General features: G+C 47.2%; 2 protein-coding genes across 2 annotated transcripts in view; both read left to right on the top strand.

The window, feature by feature from the left end:
* Positions 1 to 24,520, top strand: part of CAPN5 (calpain 5) — a 46,409-nt gene that overhangs the window by 10,260 nt on the left and 11,629 nt on the right. Inside the window, exons 2-3 of the mRNA XM_072326992.1 lie at positions 2,853 to 3,029; positions 15,828 to 15,959. Coding sequence (XP_072183093.1) covers positions 2,868 to 3,029; positions 15,828 to 15,959 — 294 coding nt within the window. The 5' untranslated portion in view covers positions 2,853 to 2,867. The remainder of the gene's footprint in view (positions 1 to 2,852; positions 3,030 to 15,827; positions 15,960 to 24,520) is intronic.
* On the top strand, positions 18,823 to 19,661 carry OMP (olfactory marker protein). The gene has a single exon (XM_072360166.1). The coding sequence runs from the start codon at positions 18,863 to 18,865 to the stop codon at positions 19,340 to 19,342; it is 480 nt and encodes a 159-aa protein (XP_072216267.1). The 5' UTR covers positions 18,823 to 18,862; the 3' UTR covers positions 19,343 to 19,661.

Raw genomic sequence — 24,520 nt, 5'->3', positions numbered from 1 at the left:
AACTCTTGCCTTAACTTGAGGATGGCTTTTCAGTAGTCACAAGCCTTGCCCTCCCCTCCAGGCTCTGTTCCTTACTCTCACAAGTTCTTTCTGCACAACATCCCACGGATACATCCTTTCCCACCTGTAAGGACACCTATTTCATGTCTTCACATAATTCATCTTACATCATATATAGGAGAATCCTTCTCTCCCTGCCTTCAGACCATAAGATAAAGCATTATAAACTATAAAATTCCAAATCCATAGTCCTGGAGGATCATCATGTAACACTCACTGGGCCTGCAGAAACAGGATGTTGGGGTAGGTGGGCTGTTGAGGACACAGTACCAATGATTTCCCAGTGAAGGTATGTCAACCTATTGCCCCAGTTGTAGAATCACAGGATAGTCTGAGTTGAACAGGACCACAATGATCTATCTAATTTCAACCCCCCTGCTATGTGCAGGGTTGCCAACCACCAGACTAGGCTGCCCAGAGCCACATTCAGTCTATCCTATAAAGTCCATCCAGGGCACTACTTCTCTTGGAATTTAGATCTCATTTAAGTAAAGGCCTAATCACCCTTTTGCATAATTATCCCATGCTGGGAGACACTAGGTGACAAAATACCTCACAAGCTGCTTTAGCAACCAGTCCTCAGCAGCAGGGAGACCTGTGGTGCTAACAACAAGTGGGTTATTTTGGCTTCAATCAGGCCCTGACTGATAAGCACTTGTGCTTCTAATCAAGCTGATAAATGCCATCAATTAAAACCTGTGTTTTGCAGAAGTGAAGTGTTTTCATCTCATCCAGGCAAGAGAAGGTCAGTTGGTTGAATGATACTCTCAGCAAGGGCATCAATTTGTCTTTCCAGCACCTACTTTCTCTCAATTAATCAATGAGGAAAGTGAAACCACTCTCACACTAGTGTGTAATCACGTAAGTGATCGTACAGTCCCTGGGACTATGGATGTTCACAGATTTTCTGCTTCCAATCAGTTCTTATTGCAACTTCCTTCACCGCAAGTGAAGATTTTAAGCATCTGTGGATAATCACTAAGCACAGTGGGGATATAGTATTTATACGTCTGGCTGGGGTCAATGGGTTTGGACAATGTGATGGATGTATATTCTGCTGAATCATAGAATTATTTGAGTTGGAAGGGACCCTTAAATGACATCAACTCCACTGGAGTGAGCAGGGATACCTGCAGCTCCATCAGGCTGAGTAATGATCAATAGAATCAACAGAACATCCTGTTTTGGGGAGAGAGAAAAATCATACATAAGTGTTTAAAAATGTGGTATCTTTAGGGAAGTAGCAGTAGAAGAGGGTGTGTGGCTTAGTAGAGGGGAAAACTGCAGAGGTTTCCCCTTCTGAAGGAGCTAGGAATGTTCATCCTGGAGAAGAGGAGGCTCAGGGGAGACCTTATTGCTCTCTATAACTTCCTGAAGGGAGGTTGTAGTGAGCTGGGGGTCGGCCTCTTCTCTCATGTCATTAGTGATAGGACCAGAGGGAATGGTTTCAAGCTACAGCAGGGGAGATTCAAGCAGGACATTAGGAAGTATTACTTCTCAGAAAGGGTGGTCAGGCACTGGAATGGGCTGCCCAGGGAGGTGGTGGAGTCACCAACCCTTGGGGGTGTTCAAGGAACGACTAGATGTTGTGTTGAGGGACATGGTTTAGTGGGAGCTATTGGTAATAGGTGAACGGTTGGACTGGATGATCTTTTAGGTCTTTTCCAACCTTGGTGATTCTATGATTCCCTTCTGTCTGAGGTGAGAGGATTCTTCCTATGGAATGAAGGGAAGAGAACCAAAGCAAAAGGGTTGGTACCCAATGGCCAAGCCATGAGGGTCCTTGATGAGGTGCTGCTTTCTCTCCGAATCATCTGGGCTGTGGTTTTCTGCTGTCTGCTGGATTCCTAAATTCACGCCTCTACCCCAGAAGCTTGTCAAGACCGAGTAATTAATCTGAAAACGCATGGCGTGCTGCCAAGAGGTCTTTTTAATTAAAAACAGATCTGATCAAGCTTACCAATGAACTGGCTTCTCTGATGAAACCACGAAGTGTGTGTATGTGTAATTTTGAGCAGAAGGTGCTTCTTGGAGCTCTGGCCCTCTGGGAACGGGCTGCACTCATTGCTGCCTTCCAAGTAGATAAATGATCGTCGCATCAAGACAACTGGGAAATGTTTCTTGCAGTCTGTAAAGGGGGCATCCAGGATTTTTAATGTATAATGTTAATCATGACAAAGTTTACTCTGTGTGACAGTGGGCTGAGAACCTGCTCTGAGTTGGCAACGCCCAAGTTGCCCCATTGCTCTGCAATAGACCGTAAAACCTGCTCACATACAGCTAACCTGGGGACATCCCCTCCTCCTTCAGCTCTTCAGGCTTCATCTTTCCCCAAACAGATCATGAACTCACAGTAAGTCAGACTGACATCTCCTTCTGTGCCTGTTTGGGTGGTGTTTGTCCAACCCTGGGGGAATTCAGAGACATGATTCCAGGGGATCAGTAAGTTAGGCTTGGGAGTAGAGGAATCACCCACTCGTCTCCTCATTCAGATACAGGATATTTCCTGCCTGTTTAAACTGAAGCATGCTGATACCTTGTGGTATGGCTTAATCCTTACAGGAGAGGGAGCCACAGGTGATCTAAAGGACCAGAAAAGTGGGCTCTAGTAATTCAGACCAGTCAGATCTGCAGGAAGGCTTAGGCAGAAGGCAGGGGGGTTGCTTCCACCCATGTTTTTTTGGTCTCTATGGCTTCCAGCCATGACTTTTGGGCCCAGGTGTTGCAGAGGAGGATGGAGTATCCATAACCATACCCTACCCATATCACTCCTGCTTTTTCTGTCCCCTCAGAGTCAGTAGGAAAGGATGTTTTCCTCGGTGAAGCCCTATGAGAATCAGCGCTACGCTGCCCTGAAGAAGGAATGCCTGAGGAAGAAGCAGCTCTTTGAGGACCCTCTTTTCCCCGCCAATGATGACTCACTCTTCTACAAGTCAAGGATCCAGGGCATTCAGTGGAAGAGGCCAAAAGTAAGTGTGCCCATTCTCTTGCCCCTTAATGCTGCTTTCTACCACCCCAGCTCTCAGGAAACCCCAAAATGCCCAATGCATCCTTCACCAAAGGTGCTTTTCCAACTGCATCATTAAGTCCCAGATATGCTATCCTCTCCCTGGGACGGTTTATCAGCAACATGAACCTCTGTGTAGATAAGGAGAATACAACACTGAGGAATGGGCCCAGGAGCCCCTTGGTTTCTCCATGATTCTGTTTCTTTGTGCGTAAGTCAGAGATGCTTTGCAGCCTGATTGCTGGATCATATTGTTAAGCGTTGGATCTAGTAGAGCAAAGCGAGAGCTTCAGATTTATGAGTAGGAAAGGTGTTTGGGGTGTTTTGAAGAGGTGAGCTTTGGGGGCTGAGTATAGTGGTGCTGGGTCCTCTCTGCAACCATGACCACAGAGACCTGTTGGAGCACATAAAGAACAGGGCCACAAAAATGATCAAAGGGATGGAACTATCCTCTCCGATGAGGACAGGCTGAGAGAGCTGGGGCTGTGCAGCCTGGAGAAGAGAAGGCGCCTGGGGGACTTGAGAGTGTCCTTTCATTGGGGCTGTATGAACAGGTCAGACTCTGTAGCAGGATCTGTTGTGACAGGACAAGGGGAGTTGGTTTCAAACTAATAAGAGGGGAGATTCAGACAGGATGTGAGTAAAAAAGGTTTTTTACCATAAGTGTGGTGAAACGCTGGCACAGATTGCCCAGAAATGTGATGGATGCCCCATCCCTGGAGACACTAAAGTCAGGCTGGATGGAACTCTAAGCATCTGATGGAGCTGTGGTATCCCTGTTCAGTGCAAGGGAGATGGCTCAGATGGCTTTTAATGGTTCTTTCCAACTCAAACGAGTCTGTGATTCTATGATACTGGTGAACTGCTCAGCAGCTGCAGCAGCCCCTGCCCCTCTCTGCACCCAGGGATGGTGTTCAGCACTGCTGTCCTCAGTCCACTTAACACTTCACATGGCCAAAATGCTGGAGGGAGAGGGGTGTGTAGAACAGTGCTGTGTCTGTCCATGTGAGGGCAGTCCGTGGGATGAACAAAAGGGCTCTGTGTGATGGGAGGGTTGGTGTTGAACAGGCTCCTTTTGTGTGGCTGAGCCCAGCATCCCAGCAGGCCCTCTTGGAAGGAGATCTTATTTCTCTCTGTGTGATTCCTGGGCTCTTCCATGGGGTTTGTGCAAAGCTCACTGTGCACATTTTGTTCCCTTTGTCCCGCCAACATCTTTTTTTCCTATGATAATCAACAACCCTTTCCTTAGAATCACTTAAGGTTAGAAACAACCTCTAAAATCATCACTTTCAACCATCATCCATCCCCATCCAGAAAACAAGCAGGGTATCACTCCCAGCTCTCAGCAGGCATTCCTTTGAGGGCTTCCTGACCCAGAAATGCAGTCCATGAGACCTTGGGATGCTCTCTGCAGGCAGGGGATGCAGTGTATGCAACACTGGTATCTCTCAGGGCCGTGGCCGTGGTTTGTTTGGGAGAGTTTCAGCTCAGGCTGTGTGATAAAGCTCAAGAGTACACCGTGCCCTGGGCTCTGCTGTGAAAATAGGGTGGGTGGAAAATGGAAATAAGAAGTGTTGGATGTTACAACAGCTTGTTTGCTTTCACAGAAAGGGTGTTGCTTGCCATCTGTGTGGGGATGTGATATGTAGGAGCTAGGTTTTTAACTGGTGTGTGAGAAGTAGCTGGACTGAGCTCACTGGTAGGGCCTCATTCCCATTCTCTATGTGTGCAAGTGCCTTCTTTCCCTTCCCTCACCTAGAAGCATAGAATCGTTTGAGTTGGAAGGGACCCCTAAAGGCCATCTGGTCCAACTCCGCTGCAATGAACAGGGACATCCACATCTCCATCAGGTGCTCAGAGCCCCATCCAACCTGACCCTGGGTGTTTCCAGGGATAGGACACAAACCACATTTCTGGGCAATCTGTTTCAGTGCCTCACCTGGACCTGCTTCATCCTTTCTGCTCCTCCACTTACTCCCAGAACCTGCAGTGGCCAAAAAGAAACCAATCTCTGCGCCCTCTTGCTTGATGGGAGAAGGGGAGGCTTTTCTGGAGCAGCTGGTGAATAACCCATCTTGGACAGCTTGAGATTCCTTCCCACATCTGGTGCTGCAGTGTCTCCTGTAATGGTCTCTGCCTTGTTTTTCCCAGAGCATCCTCCCTCCCTCCCTGCTCTCTCTCCAGATCTGCTTTGAAAGCCAGCTCTTTGCAGATGCAGCATCTGGACAAGCCCTCATGCTGGGTTTTAACTCTGGTGGCTGCTCTCTGGATGACTTCATCTTCTAACACAGCTGAGCCAGAAAGCTAATTGCTCAAGCGTGTCAGAGAAAGGAAAGCCATACCAGGAAGGGGGCCTTGAAGAGCTGTTGTTTTGTGTAGCCATTCAAAAATGAGACTGTTTTGTTGCTGAGCCAAAGCAGATTGTGGATCTGGCTTGGCCAGCATCAGGGTTATTTTTTTTTCCTGGCAGCAAATCTTGGCATTTGCATTAGAAATTAAACTTGGAGTTTTGGGCTGAGTGCTTGATGCTCCTTCTCCCTCTGTCTGCTGCTGTGTGAAAGCAAAGGAGATCTGTGTATTGGGGCACGTGGTGCTTGGTCCTCAAGTTCTGAGTTTTGCATTGGAGATACAGATGTTGTAGTGCAGCAAAGAAACAGCAGTGTTAGTCTGTGCATTGGATGAGACAGTCCAGGATTTTAGGAGCTGGATAAATAAGGGGAGGTGATACTGAGAAGAAGGGAAGGGGCTGGCTGGTATGCAGGCTGGGAGGCATAAATTAGGGCTGGGATAAGGAAAGCAATGGATGTCATTTTTTTCTGGATTTTATTTAGACTTCTGATGCTCAGCATCCTTCTGGACATCCTACCCTACCCTATCCTACCCTATCTCTTGTGAACAAAACCATTCATGGCCTGGAGAGGAAGAGGCCCATATCTGCTACTGAGACTTTCTGGCTGGTCACCAGGTTATCACTATACCCTATGGGAAGTAAATTAGACCAGGTGGAAAACTTAGGCCATGAATAGTCGTGGTGCTGCTGCACCTCTGCACTGTGAGCTCAAGCCTGCAGGTTGCAATGACTGGAGGAGCTGTATTGGATGAAGCCTACACCCTCCTGTCTGGGGCATTTTCAGCCCTGCTTTGGCACTGAGGAGAGCAGCTTTCTTTCACAGCCCCTTTTATTTATATGCTTTGTTTCCAGCCATACGATAGCAACCTTGTTTTAAGAACTGGGAAATACCATTTTTTTGCAGCAGCCACTTCTCTGGACATAAATCTAGGCTGACTTTTGCGTCAGGGTTTTGACCTATTTCCATTGTCTCCTGAATTCAGTGTCTTTGGATGAGGAGGGGATGCTGCAGGAGAGGAGAGCATCTCTCCGATCCCCTTTTCCTTGCGTGATGCAGCACTTAGCTCCTTTCCCTTGCTGAGTGAGGGTTATACAATCCATCCCTGCGGGGTTTTCGTGGAATGAGAAAGGAGTCAATGAACTAATTCACTAAAAGCAAGATTGACACTTGCCTGCCCTCAAGTTTCTGCATTAAAAGGTCTTTTCCCCAGCGTACAGCACAGGCTGGGAAGCTGGCAAAAGCACAAGGGTGGTGATAATGGGGATTTGCAGGCTAAAATGTTGTGGGGCTTTGCTCTTTGAGCTCACCCAGAACAGTAGCTTGGGGTGCCAGGTCCCTAGGCCATGTCACTCAGTGCAACATCTACCCTTCTATTGAACACCTCCAGGGTCAGTGATTCCACCACCTCCCCGGGCAGCTTTATGGTCCATCTGTAGGCTTTGGTCCTGCCTATAGGAAGCTGAGCATGCCTGTGGGTAGCATTACCACCAATGGATGAACCATCTTCTCTAAATGGGAGTCTGTAACCCCTCTGCTATCCATCATAGAGTCAGAGTCCTTCCAGGCTTCTGCATTTCTACACGTAGGAATTTATGAGCTGCTCAACTGTTCATTTATCTGCTGTGCTCTCTGAAGCTTGGAGCCGGCTGCCAGTTTGGTTGCTCCTTGCCAGTGAAGGGATTGATCACTTTGCAATGCAGTTTCCGAGTTTACCTTATTTTTATGCCGTAAGTCAGCACTGTTCACCTATTCCCAGCCCAGGAAGGATGAGATCATTTTTGTTATTATTTATGATTGTTTCGAGAGCTCTCAGTTCTCAATGACCCTGGATCTGCCCCAGCAGATTTCACCTGATCCTCCCAGGGTCATGGCCCCGTGGTGACATACGTTTTGCCTCTTTGCATCAGACTAAGCTGGCTGGCATGGGCAGTGCTTGATAAGAAAGCAGCCAGGAAGTCTGCTCCACCCTCAGACCTCAGAAGGACACATGCATAAATGCAAAACCAATGCTAAAATCAGCAGATCAGATTTATTGCCTACATTTTAATGCAGCCGCGTGTCCGTGTCTATAAATTATCGTAGCCGTGTTTGTAATGGAGACGAGGACAACGAGAGCAGAGGGTATCAATGAAAGGAGTCGAGGACATCTGCTGCCCTCTCTGAGGAAAATGGGAGGGAATGGTGCAAAACCTTTTCAGATTGGGCTTTAGAGTTCAGGAAGGTGATGCTTAAGGCTGGCACCAAGGCCCTTGCAAAGGAGCTTGGCTAGGCATGGTGCTTCCTCTTGAAGAAGGAAAGTGAAACGCTAGGCATTGTAAAACTGGGGTTGACATCAGCTACTGTGATAAGCGGTTAAAGGAGCAAATAGGAGGAGGCATGGGTGGGAGGATGGAACCCGGTAGCTGGAGCAGAGGAACCATTTCCTTGGTCTGCTGAGGCTAAAGCCAGATGGAACCGCAGTCAATGCAGTGGCTGAATTTCTGCTCAGCGAGCGGTCATGGGATTTCCTTGAATTAACTTCCCATTGAATTAAACTAGATTCACTTCCTCTAATTATCAGAGAGTTTTATTTAAAGCATTTCCAGGAGAGGAAAATAAACCACAGCTCCGGATCACTTGTTCTAAGGACCAGTCCTCACCTGTGGATTTGAATTGATAAGTGTGTAAGAACTGGTAAAACCTCAGCATAAACCACTGATATATTGTGTGCACTGGGGAAACACTGCATCTCCATTTCTGTCCTCTTTAAATATGTGATAGATATATGATAACCCCATGCAGAAAGATGCCTATGCCTGTAGAGAACCAGATGTGAACCCTCTCTCTGTCATCTTTCCATCTTGCCTTTCTTAGCATGGACTGGGATCCAGTCAGATCCAAGAGCATCGATGGGTTAACCAGGGATGAAAAAAACACAGCCAGCATCTGTCTTTGTCAATGCCCCAGGGCAAAGGCTTGTCCTTTCCTTGCTGCCAAGGGACTGACACTGTCGGAATGATGTGTATGGAGTATTAAATTCCCTAAGTTGTCCCTTTTTAAAATAAAACCCCGATGTAATTTGACAGTAAGTGGAATGGTGCTGTTCCTCCTCTGATATACATAATTTAGCACAGATGGTGGGGGTGGATGAAAAGCATCATTGAGGAAGTACAGTGGCTGCAGTGTTTATGCAGGCTTTAGTGACCTAAAGCTGAGCATGGGTAGCTGAAGTCACCATCTCCAAGCCTACATAGCAGTATACACAATACGTAAACCATGTGGTGAATTTATATGGAAACTCACCTATCCCTTGGAGGGCTTGTGCATGTTCCCATCTTGGAGCTATGGGTGATGTACATACATCATTACATCTCTCTCTAAACTGTCAGCAAACTGGGAGTGTATTAAAGGCTTCAAAGTCTTGTCTGGGAATGCTGCATGTTTCCTGTACTGGGAATGTTGAACAGGTCAGGAGGAAATCACCATAGGAAACAGGGATGCTGCTGAGGAGAGATGAAGCTTGCTTGGGTTCCATGAACACATCTAGCTCCATGACTTGGGACTGTGCAGGAAGATCCCTGTTGAGTCACTTTGGTTATTAAATATGGGCTTCATTCTGCTTGGTGAAATTCCAGCCAATACCAGCCAATGCTGGATGCTTATGGTCTGATTTGAACCTACGCTGCTGCCGAACTCCTCTCTGCTGCCTTCTCTTGCCAGCAGTAGGAATGCAGCCTTTTCTTTTTGCTTGAATTTTGAATGGTTTTTATCTGAATGATGCCCCTTTATGTGCCATCTCCCATCTCAGGTTACAGAAGCTCACGAATCCACATTACTAGATGTTGGCTTTCTCATAAAGTATGTTTCTGTGTTTGCAAAGCTACGCCCAGAGTATGAATAACCAGAATAGGTGTGGGCTGGAAGTCACTTCTTTAAATAGCTTAAACTCATGATAACCTCTTCGTCACCATTGCACAAACAGGGATTAATTGGGACTGTGGTGGGGTCAAGTGCCGGTCTTCGATCAAGATGCTGCTGTGTTATAAATACAATACAACCACAGACCAAGGGGCAGATCCTAGCCCTGGTATAGTGTGGCTTAAGTAAGAGTATCCCTGCTATAAACTATCTGAGATGTTTTTATATGTATTACAGAGGGCGAGGTAGTTTTCCTTTGCAGCGTTGTGCTCTCTTTTTCAATTTCTTGACTCTTAAGATATTTAATAATAATAAAAGGCTTGATTTGGCTTTCTAAATTGTGTTTTAGAAGACTGACTTTCAGCGCAACACAGGAATTAGGATTCAGGCAGGGCGGTGTTGGGTGAGCATGAGTGCCAAACCCAAATGATGGCCTTTGGAGGCAGAAGCATTGCAGCTGAGCTCATAGATTCACCAGCTCACTCCGAGATTCACAATAGCTGTGGAACAAGTGGGTTTTAAACCCAAGATGTTGCTAAGCAAGGGTTTTTCCTGACCCTTAGTGCTGTCCTAATGGAGGTCTGTAGGAGAGCTGAAGAATGTTGCTAGGACAGTGGGGAATGGTCTGGAACTGAGACAGGGGAGGTTTAGGGTAGCGGGGTTAGGAGGAAGTCTTTCACTCTGAGGGTGGTGATGCACTGGAACAGGTTGCCCAAGGAGGCTGTGGGTGCCTGGAGACCTTCATAGAATCACAAGGGTGGAAAGGACCTATAAGATCATCTAGTCCAACCATTCTCCCTTTACCATACCTACAGAAAACCCCTAAACCATAACTCCTAGCTCCCTACCTTCCTACCTTCCTGCTTGGGAGCTGAAATCTGCAGATCTGATCTACTAACAGATACACTGAACCAGTTCACTGTTAGACAGGCAGTGCCTGAAAACATGGAGATGCTGAAGGTGGGGATGCCATGTCCTTTGGCATCGATCTTGGCTGGGTGGAGACCAAAGTAGCCCTGGACTGAGTAATGGTGAGGCTTTCCAAGAGCACATCACTATGAAGTATGAGTGGGAGGAATGGGAACAGCGAATCAGAGGGTTCTGCACTTGTTTTAGTCTCCTTCCCATCCTATACTTCCTTCTGGGATCTGGGATTGTTCAGTCTGGAAAAGAGAAGGCTCAGGGGAGACCTTATAGCCCTCTGCAACTCTCTGAAAGGAGGTTGTGGTGAGGTGGCATTGACCTCTGATCCCAGGTGACAGTGATAGGATGAGAGATAATGGCCTTAAGCTGCACCAAGGGAGGTTCATGTTAGATAATAGGAAAAGCTTATTCTCTGAAAGAGTGGTATTGCATTGGTACAGGCTGTCAGGGAGGTGGTGGAGTCACTGTCCCTAGAGGTGTTCAAGAACCTTGGAGATGTGGTGCTGAGGGTCATGGTTACTTAGGGGTCTTTTCCAGCTATAATTACTCTTTGATTCTCTACCTCCATCTGCTCCTGGGGTGGTGGTGCAGTGCTCCCACAGTGTGTTACATCTCTCCCTGTCTCGTTGCTTCAACAGAGATCTCTTTGCATTTGTACTTCAGATACTGGGAAAAGCAAACATCAGGGCTAAGCGTGCCAATTGACCTTTGGATCCTGTTTGAAACTATCCATGCCATTTCTGGTGCCAAAACAAACGCTGTGTTGTGTGGTACACAGGTACATGAATAGGGTCATGATGTTAGTGGGAGTGTATTGTATTTGTAATGCCTCCTTTTACAAGTCCTACTCACTGCGGGTGGAGTGTCCCACTCCCTTTGCATGGTGGGAGCTGATAACAGGTGCAAGTACATACAGAGTGAGATGTGTCAAGTTGGTTAGCATTAAGGGTGCCTGGCTGAAGCAATACAAAACCCCCCAAAGCAGTTTTACAGGATGCAGACATTGCCAACAAAAGCTACCATATGGTATATGTGAAGCTGAACCATTGGGGAATCATTAATCCCTATGAAAACACAGACCTATGGGTTCCCAAACCCACCCCATTCCTCTTCCTTGTGTCACTCAGGTGCAAACTCAGTAACTGCTGTTTACAAAGTCACATCTCAGTGGAGATACCAGCAGCACGGGGATCTTTGTGCCACCTGTGCCACCATTGTCTGCTCTGCTTGGACATTCACAACACGAGGTCCTTTCAGTTCCTTGTCACTCGGGAAGGGGGAAGTGCAGCTAATTGATTATCTTGCTGATATTGCAAGTCTGAGTGAAAGCACTGTTCCTGAAACAGCCGGTCTCCTGCATCCCAGCTCTGCAATGCAATTAAGCTGGTCTGCTCCTTGCAAAATCTTGTTAGCTAAAACTGACCCTGGCATGCAGCAGATGTTGCATCTCACATGGTTATTATCCCTCTTAGCTTTTTTCCCTCTCCACAGTGGGTTTGACATGATCCAGACCCCCAGTGTATCTAATGCTCAGAAATCTGCACCGGGGAATGTTTATGATAAGACAGTTGCCAATTATAAAGCCAATTAGAAGGTGATTTGCTCCCTGCTGCCCTATGTGGGATTGGACTAACTGGAGACAGGGATGATATATTCTTGCTTAATTGCATCTGGAAGGAAAATGTGCCTGTTGAGGGAAATAGTGCTAAAAGGGAGAGACAAGGAAAAGCCCACATGCTTTTTAGTGAGAGGAAACAAGCAAGTACAAGATAAGTGCAATGATCACGTCTTCTTTTCACTAATGGATTTCAATATCCCAAGCTCAGAGGGAGCAAACTGGCACAGGCCTATTCTGGACTCCCGTAAGCCAGTGCTGCTACGTCAGCCATCAGCCTTTCATCAAGAGTTGCCTCAGAGCCTTCTCCATCTTCTGTCACTGCTGTCCAGCTCTATCCCACACCCATTGCAAGAGAAAGGATGTAGAAAGCAGGATATGAATCACGAGAAATTTGAATCACTTTGCACCTGCCTTTATTATCAGGCTATATCTTTCCATGGGGCCATTTTACCTGCTTTCACCAAGTCATAGTTAATTTCCTGGAGTTCAGTGGCCATTTCATCAGCCAGTTTTAGGGAGGGCAAATAGCTCTAACACTGCCTAGGTTCCCTAGGGATGCTCCAAGCCAAGTTCGTCTTATCATAGAATCATAGAACCATTTGAGTTGGAAGGGACCTTTAAAGGTCATCTGGTTGACCACACCACACAGCTTGGTATAATCTGCAAACTGCTGAGGGTTCACTCATTCCCACTGTGTACGTCTTTGATGGAGACACTAAACAGCATTTGTCCCAGTACTGACCCTTGAGAGATGCCTTTTATCACCAGTCTCCATCTGGACCTTGAACCATTGACCACCACTCTTTGGGAATGATCTCACAACCAGTTCCTCATCCATCGAACAGCCCACCCATCCAAATCCACATCTTTCCAATTTGGATGGAAGGATGTTGTGAGGGACCATGTGAAAGGCCTTTCTGAAGTCCAGAGAGATGGCATCAGTGGCTCTTCCCTTGTCCATTGTTGCAGTTATGAAGCATTTAAATGAAAGGCAATGCAAGCACTCAGCCTTGCAAGCCCATACCACTACCAAAAAAAATCCCTGCCAAAAGGGGTAAAAATGGACAAGGTGGAGTCAAGAGCAATGCATCAAAACTGTATCTCCTGTAGCCATAGCTTTAGGCTGTCCCCTCCACATTCCCTGTTATTCAGCACATGTGTCCAGATGAAGAGTCATGACCCAGGAGCCATCTGCTATGAGATGAAGAGCAGAAATTAGGTATGTGCTGAAGAGAGCACTGTGAGTTGAGCTGGCTGAGGTGGCCAGTGTTTGAACCCAGAAGGCCCCAGAGAATGTGTGCAAATGTGTGTGGTTTCAGGGTCACAGTGCAGGGAGGATGATTCAGTGTTTGTCCAACTGGTCCTGTTGAATGAATGGAATGATACCAAGGTCATGACCTTCTGTGAGGAGAGCATTCTGTAGCACGTGGCACAAGAGAGGAGGTCAAAACATCTGAGACTCTTCAGCCTAGAGAAAAGAAGGTTCAAGGGGAATCCAACAGTGTGAATATTGGGACAGCTTTCTTCTTGGAAAGAGTGGTGATGCATTGGCACAGGCTCCCCAGGGAGCTGGTGGAGTCACTGTCCCTGGAGGTGTTGAAGAGAAGGTTGGATGTTACACTGAGTGACATGGTCTATAGGTACAGGTTGGTGGTTGGACTTGAGATGATCCTGTTGGTCTTTCCAACCTTAATGATTCTATGAATGTCCATAGAGATGGTAGGGAATGCAGAAGACCAAGCCAGACTCTTCTCACTGATACCCAGTGATGGGACAAGAGGCACTGAACACATAATGGAAAAAATACAGAATTATAGTTAAACATGAGAAAAATGCTTATCCACTGTGGGTAGCCTAAGCACTGGCACATGTTGCCCAGAGAGGCTGTGGAGTTTCTATCCATGAAGATACTCAAAACCAAACTGGCCATGGTTCTGAATAACCTGCTCCACCTGATCTTACTTGGAGTAGATGGGTCAGGCTGGATGCTCTCCGAAGTTCCATCTAACTGCATTGGTTGGGTGATTCTGTGTTTAGGGCCATTGGGTGCCCACCAGAACCAAGCTTCATCCTGGGGATGATGATGCTGTGTTGTCCTTTTGCAGCATGGCAGCCTCCCTCTGCCCTCTGTGAAGGCTTGCTGAATATTTTGGGACTTGCCCAAGTTGTGTGCAGAGCTCATAGGGAACTGCCTGGGCACAGTGCAGTTGGACTGGATGATCTTAGAGGATTTGTGCAACCTTTATGATTCTATAAATGAGATGTGTCCTTTGCATTTCCAGGCATGAGCATTTCCAACCTTGGCACCCTCGGTGCTGTTGTGGCTTTGAGAGAACTGAGTGCAATGCACTGATCTCCTCTTCTGTACAAAGACAGGCTGCTTTTCTGCTGAAGACACAGGGCTTCCCTTGTCTTAAAATGTGCAACCAAAGGGTTTTAATTCATAGACGCTTGGTGATGGGGAAGTCACAGCTAACAAGCAGCTCTGCTAGAGAGAAAGAGCACCCAACACCGTTTACCCTAATTTCTGCCAAGTGTAATGTGCTTCCATGATTTCACCTTCTCCTGACCTACACCAAACCAACTGAGTTCTCTTTTGTATGCTATGGGTGCACCCAATGTGTAGAAAGAGCAGCAATGGTCCTCAGACATGGTGCCTCTAAGCCCAGAGCAGGACCGCTATCATCCACATCACTGACAGCCAGGACAGATGCATCACAAGTTGTTGGCTGCTTCCTTGATGGTATGAAATAGGATAACCTCTGTTATCCTGTTATTAAACAGCACCGCTCCTCTTCCATCCCTTTCAGTACTCAGGGATGCTGAAAAGAGCAGGTGCTGTTGGCAGCTGTCAGACTGCCTCCCTCTAGTGCTTATTCCAACCTCCTGCAACACTGGCAGCCAGGGTTGAATCAGTCCTCTCCTGGGGGTTTGATAGCTGCCCAGTTTGTATCCAGATGAATCTCAAGTCGTTTATTAAGTGTGCAGTGCTGGCTGGGTTAGGTGGGATTAAAGGGTGGTCATAGAATCACAGAACCAGGGAATCGTTTGAGCTGGAAGGGACTCTTAAAGGCCATTTAATCCAACTTGATTGCAACAAACAGGGACTCCTACAGCTTCATCAGGTGCTCAGGGGCCTGTTCAGCCTGAGTTGGAAAGTCCACAGGGATGGGGCATCTGTCCTTGTATGCTTATGAAGCAGCAGTTCCTCCCCATGAGGAATAAGCAATTCAAGTCCCGATATGCAAAGGTTGAAGAATGTTACTTTGGATGTAAAGGGCATAGAGAAAGGAGATCTGCTTTGACTTTCACCCTTTTAAATTAGATAGAATAGCAAAACAGGAAAGTTTCTTTCAACTCTTTCTCTGTCCCATCCACTTTCAGCCTGGAAAATGACCTCCATACTGGATTGATCAGGTGTCCATGGAGGTGCTCAAGGCCAGGCTGAGTTAGACCCTAGGAACTGGATGGGCTTTCAAACTGAGCCATGCTATGGTTTATGATACTCCCAGCACCAAATGCCTTCCCATTAGAAGGTCCCCAGAGCAAAGTGAGAGGGAGAAGCTTGATAAAGAGACAACTTTGTCAGAGCTGAAGGGCTTGCAGAGGAGGCAAAGGGAAGACTTACAGGAGGAGATGGGTCACTAGGGCTGTAATGATGTGAAAACGTACCATTATCACCATGGGTAATGATAGCAGAGTTGTGCTGATGCTGGAACAGAACAGACATCCTCCAGGGAGAGGATCTGGCATCGCTTCAGCAGTGACATAACCATATCCTGGGGAGAGCACAAGGCAGGACAAGGTCCTCCTGCCACCAATGTGAAGAGCCAGGCCAGCACGAAGCTGCAGGTGGGACTTAAAGGGATCCTGAGGATCAGAGAAAGAGATTTTCCTCTGTTGGGAAGCCTTGCTTTGTATTTCTCTGCCTCCTCACTCACCGGTGTGCCTTTTTTCTCCTGTCTCACAGGAAATCTGTGCCGATCCTCATCTCTTTGTGGATGGGATCAGCTCCCATGACTTACACCAGGGCCAGGTTGGGAACTGCTGGTTTGTGGCTGCCTGCTCTTCCCTGGCATCCCGTGAGGCCCTGTGGCAGAAGGTAAGCTGTGCCCCATGCCAGAGGTCAATGCCTTGTCCTCCTGCTTTGTTTGCTTGGCTCAGATATTGGATCTTCAGGAATGCCTCAGTCCTTAAAAGCTGGAAAACCTCCCTTAAAGAAAAACGTTCTTTGAGAGGAGTTGTTGTGATTACAGCCACATCACATCTGAGCCAAACTCTTCACCAGTTTCTCCATAACCACATGAATCAAGCTCTTCTCTGTCCTTCTACATCCCAAGTATGACCCTCCCCACTCCAGAATAACCATATATATATATATATATATATATACTGTTATTATTATATATTTATATATTCAGGATGCTCAACTGCAGTGCTGAAAGTCAAGTCCCTGTTTCCCATAGTATTACCTCTCTGGCTGCCCAGTGTGTTCTCACGTTGACCATAAGACACCTTGCATAGGGGCAATAGGGTGATCTAAGGATATTAGTGTGCCTCCCAAGCCACTGTTCCTCAAACACACATCCCTGGCATGTCCCATAGATGGTTTGCTCCACACAGTGGGATTCCTATGAGATTGGGGTCCAAGGGCAACGTGGTTGCACTGTCACAAACCAGGAGGGCACCAAGGAGCTACAGAATAGGGGGCAGAGCCTAAGTAGTGTGAAGGGGCAGAGGTGCCAAGTGCCACATCCTTTGCCAGACTGGCCATTTTTACCATGTCCTCCTTGGGAGAAGAATTCAAGCCTATGAAAGCCAGTGCAACTGTGGTCTTCAGTGTGATACAGGTGTGTCATCCTAGCACAAGGGACCAGCAAGTTGCAAGCACCTTCATCTCAATTTTAATGTGAAAAGGCAGCCACCAAAGCCCCATAATGTTGGCAGTGTCGCCCACTTCACCCAGTCCCCTACTGCAGCAGACCAGTATTCCCTCCTTGCTCTGTGTGCTGAAGTCCCTCCCATCTCTGCTATTGTGGTCATAAACACTGAGCTCTACTACGGGAATTTGTCTTTTGTTTTCTGTTGAAATCAAGTCTTTCCAGCACATGTGAACGAGGTAGGTTTTGTTGACTTTTGGATAAGCAATAAGATTTCCTCCTACTTCTGTACTTCTGTAGCTTGTGGCTGTTGTTACAGGTGTGCTGTAAGGTGTTGTTTAGGCTGTTCTTCTGCATTGTCATCTCCCCAAGGCAAGTTCTCCTTCCTCCTCACCAATCACCTCCAGCCCTGCCCTGGGAGATGTCGACCAAACAGAAGCCAGGTCTCTTTGGACACCTCATTATTTCAGTTTACCAATGGCATTACTTTTCCTCCCTTGGCAATTTTGCCATAGGTGCTTGTGACTTCTCATTTTCCATACCCTTAACTCTCAGAGCTGTTCTTTATCTGCATCCTTGCATCCTTCTTTCTTTCAGAATGGTTTGTTTTACAGCATGTTTTACAGTTGATGCTGAAATCCAAGGACTCTCTGAAAGTCCAATCCAGAGGCTCTATCCTAAAGATGCCACAGCATGCTTGCTGTGAGGTCAGGCCTTTTCCATGGAATGCCTGAAGTCATGATGATGGTTTTGCCACCTTTTCATGGTGCTTGGCATAGGGGTACATGACTTATCATGGCAGCTCTGTTTGGGATCCACAACCTCTTGGAGATACCCTTCAAAGAGGAACGCATTCATACGTATCCTCCTTTGTCCCATCCACTGCCTGGAGAGCCCACCAACACAGCACAAAATGCTCTGGGTATAACCATACTCGGCAGCTTTTAGGAAATGGGCAGCCCCATGTTAGGCATAGCAGTCTTGTTGGTGTTCACTTGGACTCCGAGCATCTCTACAGCACCTGGAAGAGCTTGCTTCCATCTTGGATATGCTCCTTCACTTGGCCCAAAGAGACAAACAAAGGCCTAGACTGTGTCCATGTCCCCAATTCCCAGAAACATTGAGTAAAAAGGAACTCCATGCACCTTCTCCAACATCAACCCAGTTCATTCGAGGGCAGCAGACCTATGCTGAGCTGTTGGTGCTCACTAAGGCTTCCTGCCAGCAGTGCCACCTAGCAGAAGCCATAGGGTCCTGACTGTGTGTCAAACACAGACCCTCACAGAGATGAACAGCCACACGTGGTGCCAAATTGCCACGAGTGCAGCCAGCAGGGCAAGATAAATTATTCTTCCCCTCCAACTGGCACTTGTGATTCCTCATCTGGGATTTGCCCAGGTTTAGGGTCTATGGACACCAGAGAGATGGTTTTGTATGGTCAGGAGGAGATAAAGGAGGAGCTTTTTGTTATTTGCAACAACAAACGGGAGACAAACAAGACAGAGCCAGATTTGAGCACAACCACAGGACAAAATTCAACAGCAGCATGGGAAATGAGATATAAAAGGGGAAAAAAAAGAAATGTCTTCAGTATGACCATGTTCTAATAGTATTATCCAGAAGGCTCCATGCACAGAGGTGCTCAGAGCTGGGGTAGACAAACCTCCAGGCAACCTGGTTTAACCAGAAAGTCCCACTTTGAGCAGAGGGTTGGAGCAGACTCCTCCACAGGCTGCTTCCAACATGAATGATCCCACAAACTGATATTCTGAGAATACAGTGGCACTGACACCTGCAGGATGGTTGCCCTGGCTGTGCACCTTCATTTGGGGATAACGAGCTGCACTTTGGCTTGCTGGAGCCGTTGTCAGGGAGGTTGCCAGGGAGGCTGACATCAGATATCCCTTCCCTATAGATTATCATGCACAGCAGCACCATCAGTTCCTAATCTGCAAACGAGATGGGAGGGCACCCAGAGGAAGCCCTGGAGGGTGTTTTGCGTCACTGGCCTGGGTTGCCTAGCACCGCTGGGACCACGGAGAAGGGGCACCAGAATTTTTACCCCTGCGTGTCCTATCTGGGAGCCAAACGTTGCTGAGGACATAGCAGAGGAGCAGCAGAGGAGATGGCAGCTGAGGCAAGGGAGCTCAAGCTGCCCTTCATCCACGATGACCAGCTCACCCGGTGCATGCGTCTGAGAGCTCAAAGCCTGCAGCAGAAAAATGCCAGGCCCCAGGATGGTGAGAAGCTGCTGCGTCCCAACGAGCACATCTACAGGGTGGATTTCATTCAGCAGCACAACCTGCGTTTCCTCCACTGGGACATTCAATTGAAGAGCTCTGGGAAGGTGATGGTGACCGGAACCTCCCAGCACTGGACTCCTGACCTTACCCACCTGATGAACCGGCAGCTGCTGGAACCAGTGGGCATCTTCTGGAAGAAACCAGGGGCCAAGGAGGTGGAATGCAATGAGGCAGATGCCCAGGAATTTGGGGAGCGGCTCGTGGACTTAGCCAAGATCCGCAAGGTGATGTATTTCCTCCTTGCTTTCACCGATGGCCTTGAACCTGCTCAGCTGAAGGGTTCCATCATTTTTAAAGCCTGATTCCCTCCAACTCTGTCCTTCTTGCTCAGCTATGCTTTGTCTTCGTTTTTTCTTTCTTTTATTCAGTTCTTGGCTGTTTCTATGTGGTTCTTCATTGATGGATGGCATAACAAAATGGTGGAGAGTATTTTGGCACTTCTGGAGTTCTTCAACCCTGAAAAACATTCCCTTAACATGCTTTCCTCAATCTGAATGAAGGGGAAGAGGGAGGACAAGCCATGGATGCTTGCTTCTTTATTTGCCTAGAGTATAATTCTGCTTGCTTGTGAGTTCAGGGATTCACCAAGCCTGGCTAGCAACAGTTTTGCTGGATTGGAAATGTTTGGCTGCTCTTACCCTTCCAACCATGGCACCTGGATACAAAATGCCTGATGGAAAAATAAATTGCCATGCTGCAAACAGGAGAGGCATCCTGGAGAGTTTCCATCAAGTTTCCATCCCAGGCATCCAAAAGGGGAGGCTTGTTTGAGATGGATCCTTGCAAGGATGCTGAGTGCTTGCAACTTACAGTGACTCCTATGTGACTGTGACTTTGACTGTTCCATGTCTCTGAAGACCAGACCTATGGAAGCTCACCTTACCATGAAGCTGAAGGACCTTCAGATGTGTTGTGTTCAGCATTCATACAAACCCACTGGACAAAAAATAGAAGGGTGGACCTTCCTTTTCCTGACAGCTTTCACTGTTTAATACTGGGGGTCATTGTGGGGAGGTGTGCTCAGACATGTTGCCTTCCTCTTGCTGCCTGTATTTTGATAGTGAGATGGGTTGAAGCAGGTACGCATGTATGTGCAGAGCCAGCAGCATTGGTTGGTTTGCACTTACACCCAAATAGGGCTGAGCATTAAGGTATGGACTGAGGTTTTCCTGAGGTGTATAAGGAGAGAATGGTGGTAGGAAAGCCAGGATGAGATGGCACAATTCCCATCCAGCCTCTTCTCCAGATGCTGGACACCATGCCCTCTCTAGCCCAATGACAGTGTATAAAATGATGTACACAAGTTGTATTAGAGAGAGGGGAAAAGTCAAACAGGAGGTGGAGAGAAGTTGGGAGCTTTGAGTCTTGCCTGCAGCAACCACATATGGCCAGGCCATGTCCACTGCATGAACATTGCTTATATCCCAAGATACGCTGTATTCAATGAAGAGAAACAAAAGAGGACCCATCCCTGCTTGGCTATATTATGGACCTATGGTGGATCAAACCCAGTTCTAGGGTCCCAAAATGGTCTCTATTCCAATAGAAGAACCCTCTTTATACATCCCAGAACAAAGTCCCTGAGTGCAGACCAGATTAGACCCCATAACAAGAGTCATTGACAACTTCCAAAAGGGTTTTTTGCTTGCCAGGTCTCATAATATGTAATTGCTACAATGCTGTTTGCTCAGTTAGAGTTCCTGCAGCGGGTACTTTGCTTGGTATTGATGTGCCACAGTAAATAAAAACCTTACCAGCTGGTTTCCCCTTAAGGATCAAGGCTATGCATGTTTTCATGATTCCCTATCTGGTAGCTGCCCCAGTCCTCTATGCAGTAAGGCAGAACCCACCGATTCACGTATTTGGTTTGGTTTGGAGGGGTGTGAAGCTGGGCAGGGGAGAAATTGATGCTGATGTAGATCTCACCTTTTAATCAGAGCTGGGACTGGGAGATGAATGGGGCACTCTGATTCCTCTCTCCCACAGGGCAGATGATCCAGTTTATACCAACCATTCCCTACAAAGTTTTCAGCCCTGTAAAGGCTTTCAGATACACCACCCATCCCTCCTTCAAGTCAGGGATGTTTCTTCAGAATCACGGGTGCATTTTCTGTTCATCTGACACTCCAGAGTAAGAAAAACTCTGCATCAGCTTAGGGAAATGCCATTTTCACTGCCTTAATGCAACCAAGTTGAGTCCAGGACTAAGCAGGATCCCAGAATGCGTGGTTAAGGGCATGCTCTCCAGTAACCACTGAGGAGAGCTGAGATATCGGAGGAGGGCTCCTGGGGGTGGGTTGGAGCTGTGGATCTCGTTTATATGACTATCTCCTGCTTAATCCTTTAGGGAATATGCAGTGTTAGGACACAGGTGGAGTTGTGCTGTGTGCCTACAGGTGTGGCTGTCCTGAGACCAGTATCCCAATAGGCACCTGGAGCTGCCACCTCTCTCCTGTTGTGCCAGTGGATGTAGGAGATGGCCCCTCTCTGATCCAGGGACATCACTGTCCCACTGTCCTTCTTATACTCTGCTCACGCACACTGGATCTAGGTGCCCTCAGAAATTCACCATAGAATCGTGGAATCATTAAGGTTGGAAAAGACCTCTGAGGTCATCTAGTCCAACTGTCCACTAACCACCAATATTGCCCACTAAACCATGTTCCTGAGTACCACATCTACATGGTTCTTGAACACCTCCAGGTATGGTGACTCAACCACCTGCCTGTGCAGCCTGTGCTAGTGCTTGGCCATTCATTTGGAGATGTTTTTCCTAACATCCAACCTGAATCTCCCCTCTGGCACAACTTGAGGCCATTACTGCTCGTCCTGTTGCTGTTACTTAGGAGCAGAGACTGACACCCACCTCACTGCAAACTCAGTGAGGTTACAGGTAGTTGTAGAAGGCAGTAAGGTCACCCCTGAGCCTCTTGCTCAGGCCTTCTCCAGGCTGAACAATCCCTCAGCTTCTCCCCATAAGATGCATAAGGTGCTCCAGACTGTTTACAGCTCTGTTGTCCTTCTCTGGACAGACTCCAGGTCCTCGATGTCTTTCTTGTAGTGAGGGGCCCAGAACTGAACACAACACTTGAGATAGAGCCATGCCAGAGCTGAGTACAGGGGGACAGTCGGCTCCTGCTCCTGCTGGCTGCATTGTTGCTGATAGAAGCCAGGATACTGTTGGCCTTCTTGGCCATCTGGGCACACTGCTGGCTCATTATCAGCCAAGAATGGACAGTTCATGGAGAGTTCTATGGGAAGAGGAGCCGCATGCTTGAACTCATGCCTTGGTGTTTGCCAGCTTGAGCAGAGGCTGGGCTCTGGGGGTCATAGCATCATAGGATATACTGAGCTGGAAGGGGCCCCCAAGGATCATCAAGTGCTTCACACAGCACCACCCAAAATCCAGACTATGTCTGAGGGTGATGTTCAAGCACTTCCTGAACTCCAGCAGCTCAAGTGTGTGCTCATTGCCCTTTGTGAGCTTATCCATGCCCACTGCCCTCTGGGGAAGAACCTTTTCTGAGAAGAGATCAGACTCCTCACCCCTTGAGTCACTGTTGGAACACAATCTGTTAATAGATTCTGCTTTATGTGTGAAGGCACAGTCATAGATCCAGGTGCCTTCAACAGCTGAGGATAATTTTGGTGCCATACCCAGAAAAAGGGAGAGTGGAGAATGGTGGGGGACCAGTACCTCTTGCCACCATTAGTGGTAGTGCTAGATCTCAAAACCAGTCAGCTGGAAGCTGAGTAGCTGTCTCTAATCAATACCTTAGTCATTTTTAAGCTCACATTAATAGTGAGTTGATGAGCACAATGATCCTCTATGACAATTCATTAGCGTGAGTGCCAGTCAGGAGGGAATCAATGGGGACTGATGGTCTGACCTTCCCTGGCAGTGACCCAGAGGGAGTCTGGGACATCTTTCATTAGCACTCCTGGAAAACACCAAACCCTCCCAAAGTGGCTCTTCTCATGGCTCTGTCTGTTCTGCTTCTATTGATCCAAACAACTCAAAGAGTGCCATTGAGCTCACAGAGCTGAAGGCATCATTAATATTTCAACTGTATTTAATTCCAAGGGACAATAAAAGCCCTGGGCTGGATCAAGGGAATGTTACAGCTTTGTGGTGGCAATCATAGGAAAGCACAAAGTTTCAACCGGGGGAAAAGGACCAAAGTCTCATATGGGGGTCTCACTATGACCTGGGGCTTCTTGATGACCTTCTTTCCATGCAATATAGCTGTGTCTTGTCCTGTCCCATCCCAATACTTACTGTTTGTCTCTTCAGGACAGGCAGTGAATCATTAAGTTTGGAAAAGACCTCCAAGATCCCCAAGCCCAGACACCAACCCATCCCCATCATGCCCACTGACCACATCCCTCAGTGCCACATCCTCACAGTTCTTGAACTCCTCTAGGGACGGTGACTCCACCACCACCCTGGGCAGCCTTTCCCAGTGCATTACCACTCTTTCAGAGAAGAAATTTCTCCTAATATCCAACCTGAACCTGGTGTAACTTAAAGCCATTACCTCTTGTCCTATCAGGTGAACTGAAACATGCCGTGCTAATAATTCTTCCCATGGGCACACTGGAGCATCTCCTCTCTTAGGTCACAACACTTAGGAAGCAGTTAAATATCTGATGGTGCCCACAAGCATGGAGGATATGAACTGTTTTTACTGTTTTAATTACCCATCCCTTTTTGCCTTGTCCCACTGAGATTGCTAATGGCTGTGACTTTAAACCTGCACTGCCTCACCTTCCTAACTTCTCTAAAGTTTCTTTCACTTCAGACTCTTTTTTTTTTTTTCCTTCTTTCCTTCCTGTACTTGCTGGATGACCATGGCAGGTCTTTGTAGGGATTAAAAGGGACCCTGTGGGGAGGGGGATCTCACTTTTTTCTAATCTATCAGAGCAGATATGCACAGAGTGGGGCTCCCCGTTCATTACCACTCTGTAGACAAATACAACATTCACTTTCACACCAGTCCTATCACACAAGGACCAAGGAAAAGGATTTAAAAAGGGTTCCCAGCAGTACCCTTCTGACATAAAAATTCACAAAAATTCAGTCATAAGAATAGCCATCAATGAGAATGTGCTTGTCAGTGTTCAAGAAGCATTTTGATAATGTCCTCATAACATATAATAACTTTTGGTTTAGACCTGATGTGCTCAAGTTATTAGACCTGATGAACTTACAGACCCCTTCTAAGTGGTCTATAATTCTGTTCCAAAACTTTGATCCTAAGAACAGCCATCCCTGGTCAGATATGACCATATGACCCTTCTGTTCCAATAGCCTCTTTACAACAGTAGATGACAGCAGATTTCCTGGGAAGAATTATGAGAATGAGGTCAAGGAAGGCATAGTAGAAACAGAGCTGTGAAAGATCTTTAGAGACATCCTCCAGTGAAGGATGAAGTCTGAGATATTTCAGTAGATGCAAATCTAGTCTAGCTTGGAAGAG

The sequence above is a fragment of the Excalfactoria chinensis genome, chromosome 1, assembly GCF_039878825.1.
Source record: "Excalfactoria chinensis isolate bCotChi1 chromosome 1, bCotChi1.hap2, whole genome shotgun sequence".
Classification (NCBI taxonomy): domain Eukaryota; kingdom Metazoa; phylum Chordata; class Aves; order Galliformes; family Phasianidae; genus Excalfactoria; species Excalfactoria chinensis.
Note: the sequence above shows the minus strand (reverse complement) of the source record. Positions and strands in the feature narration are given on the sequence as shown.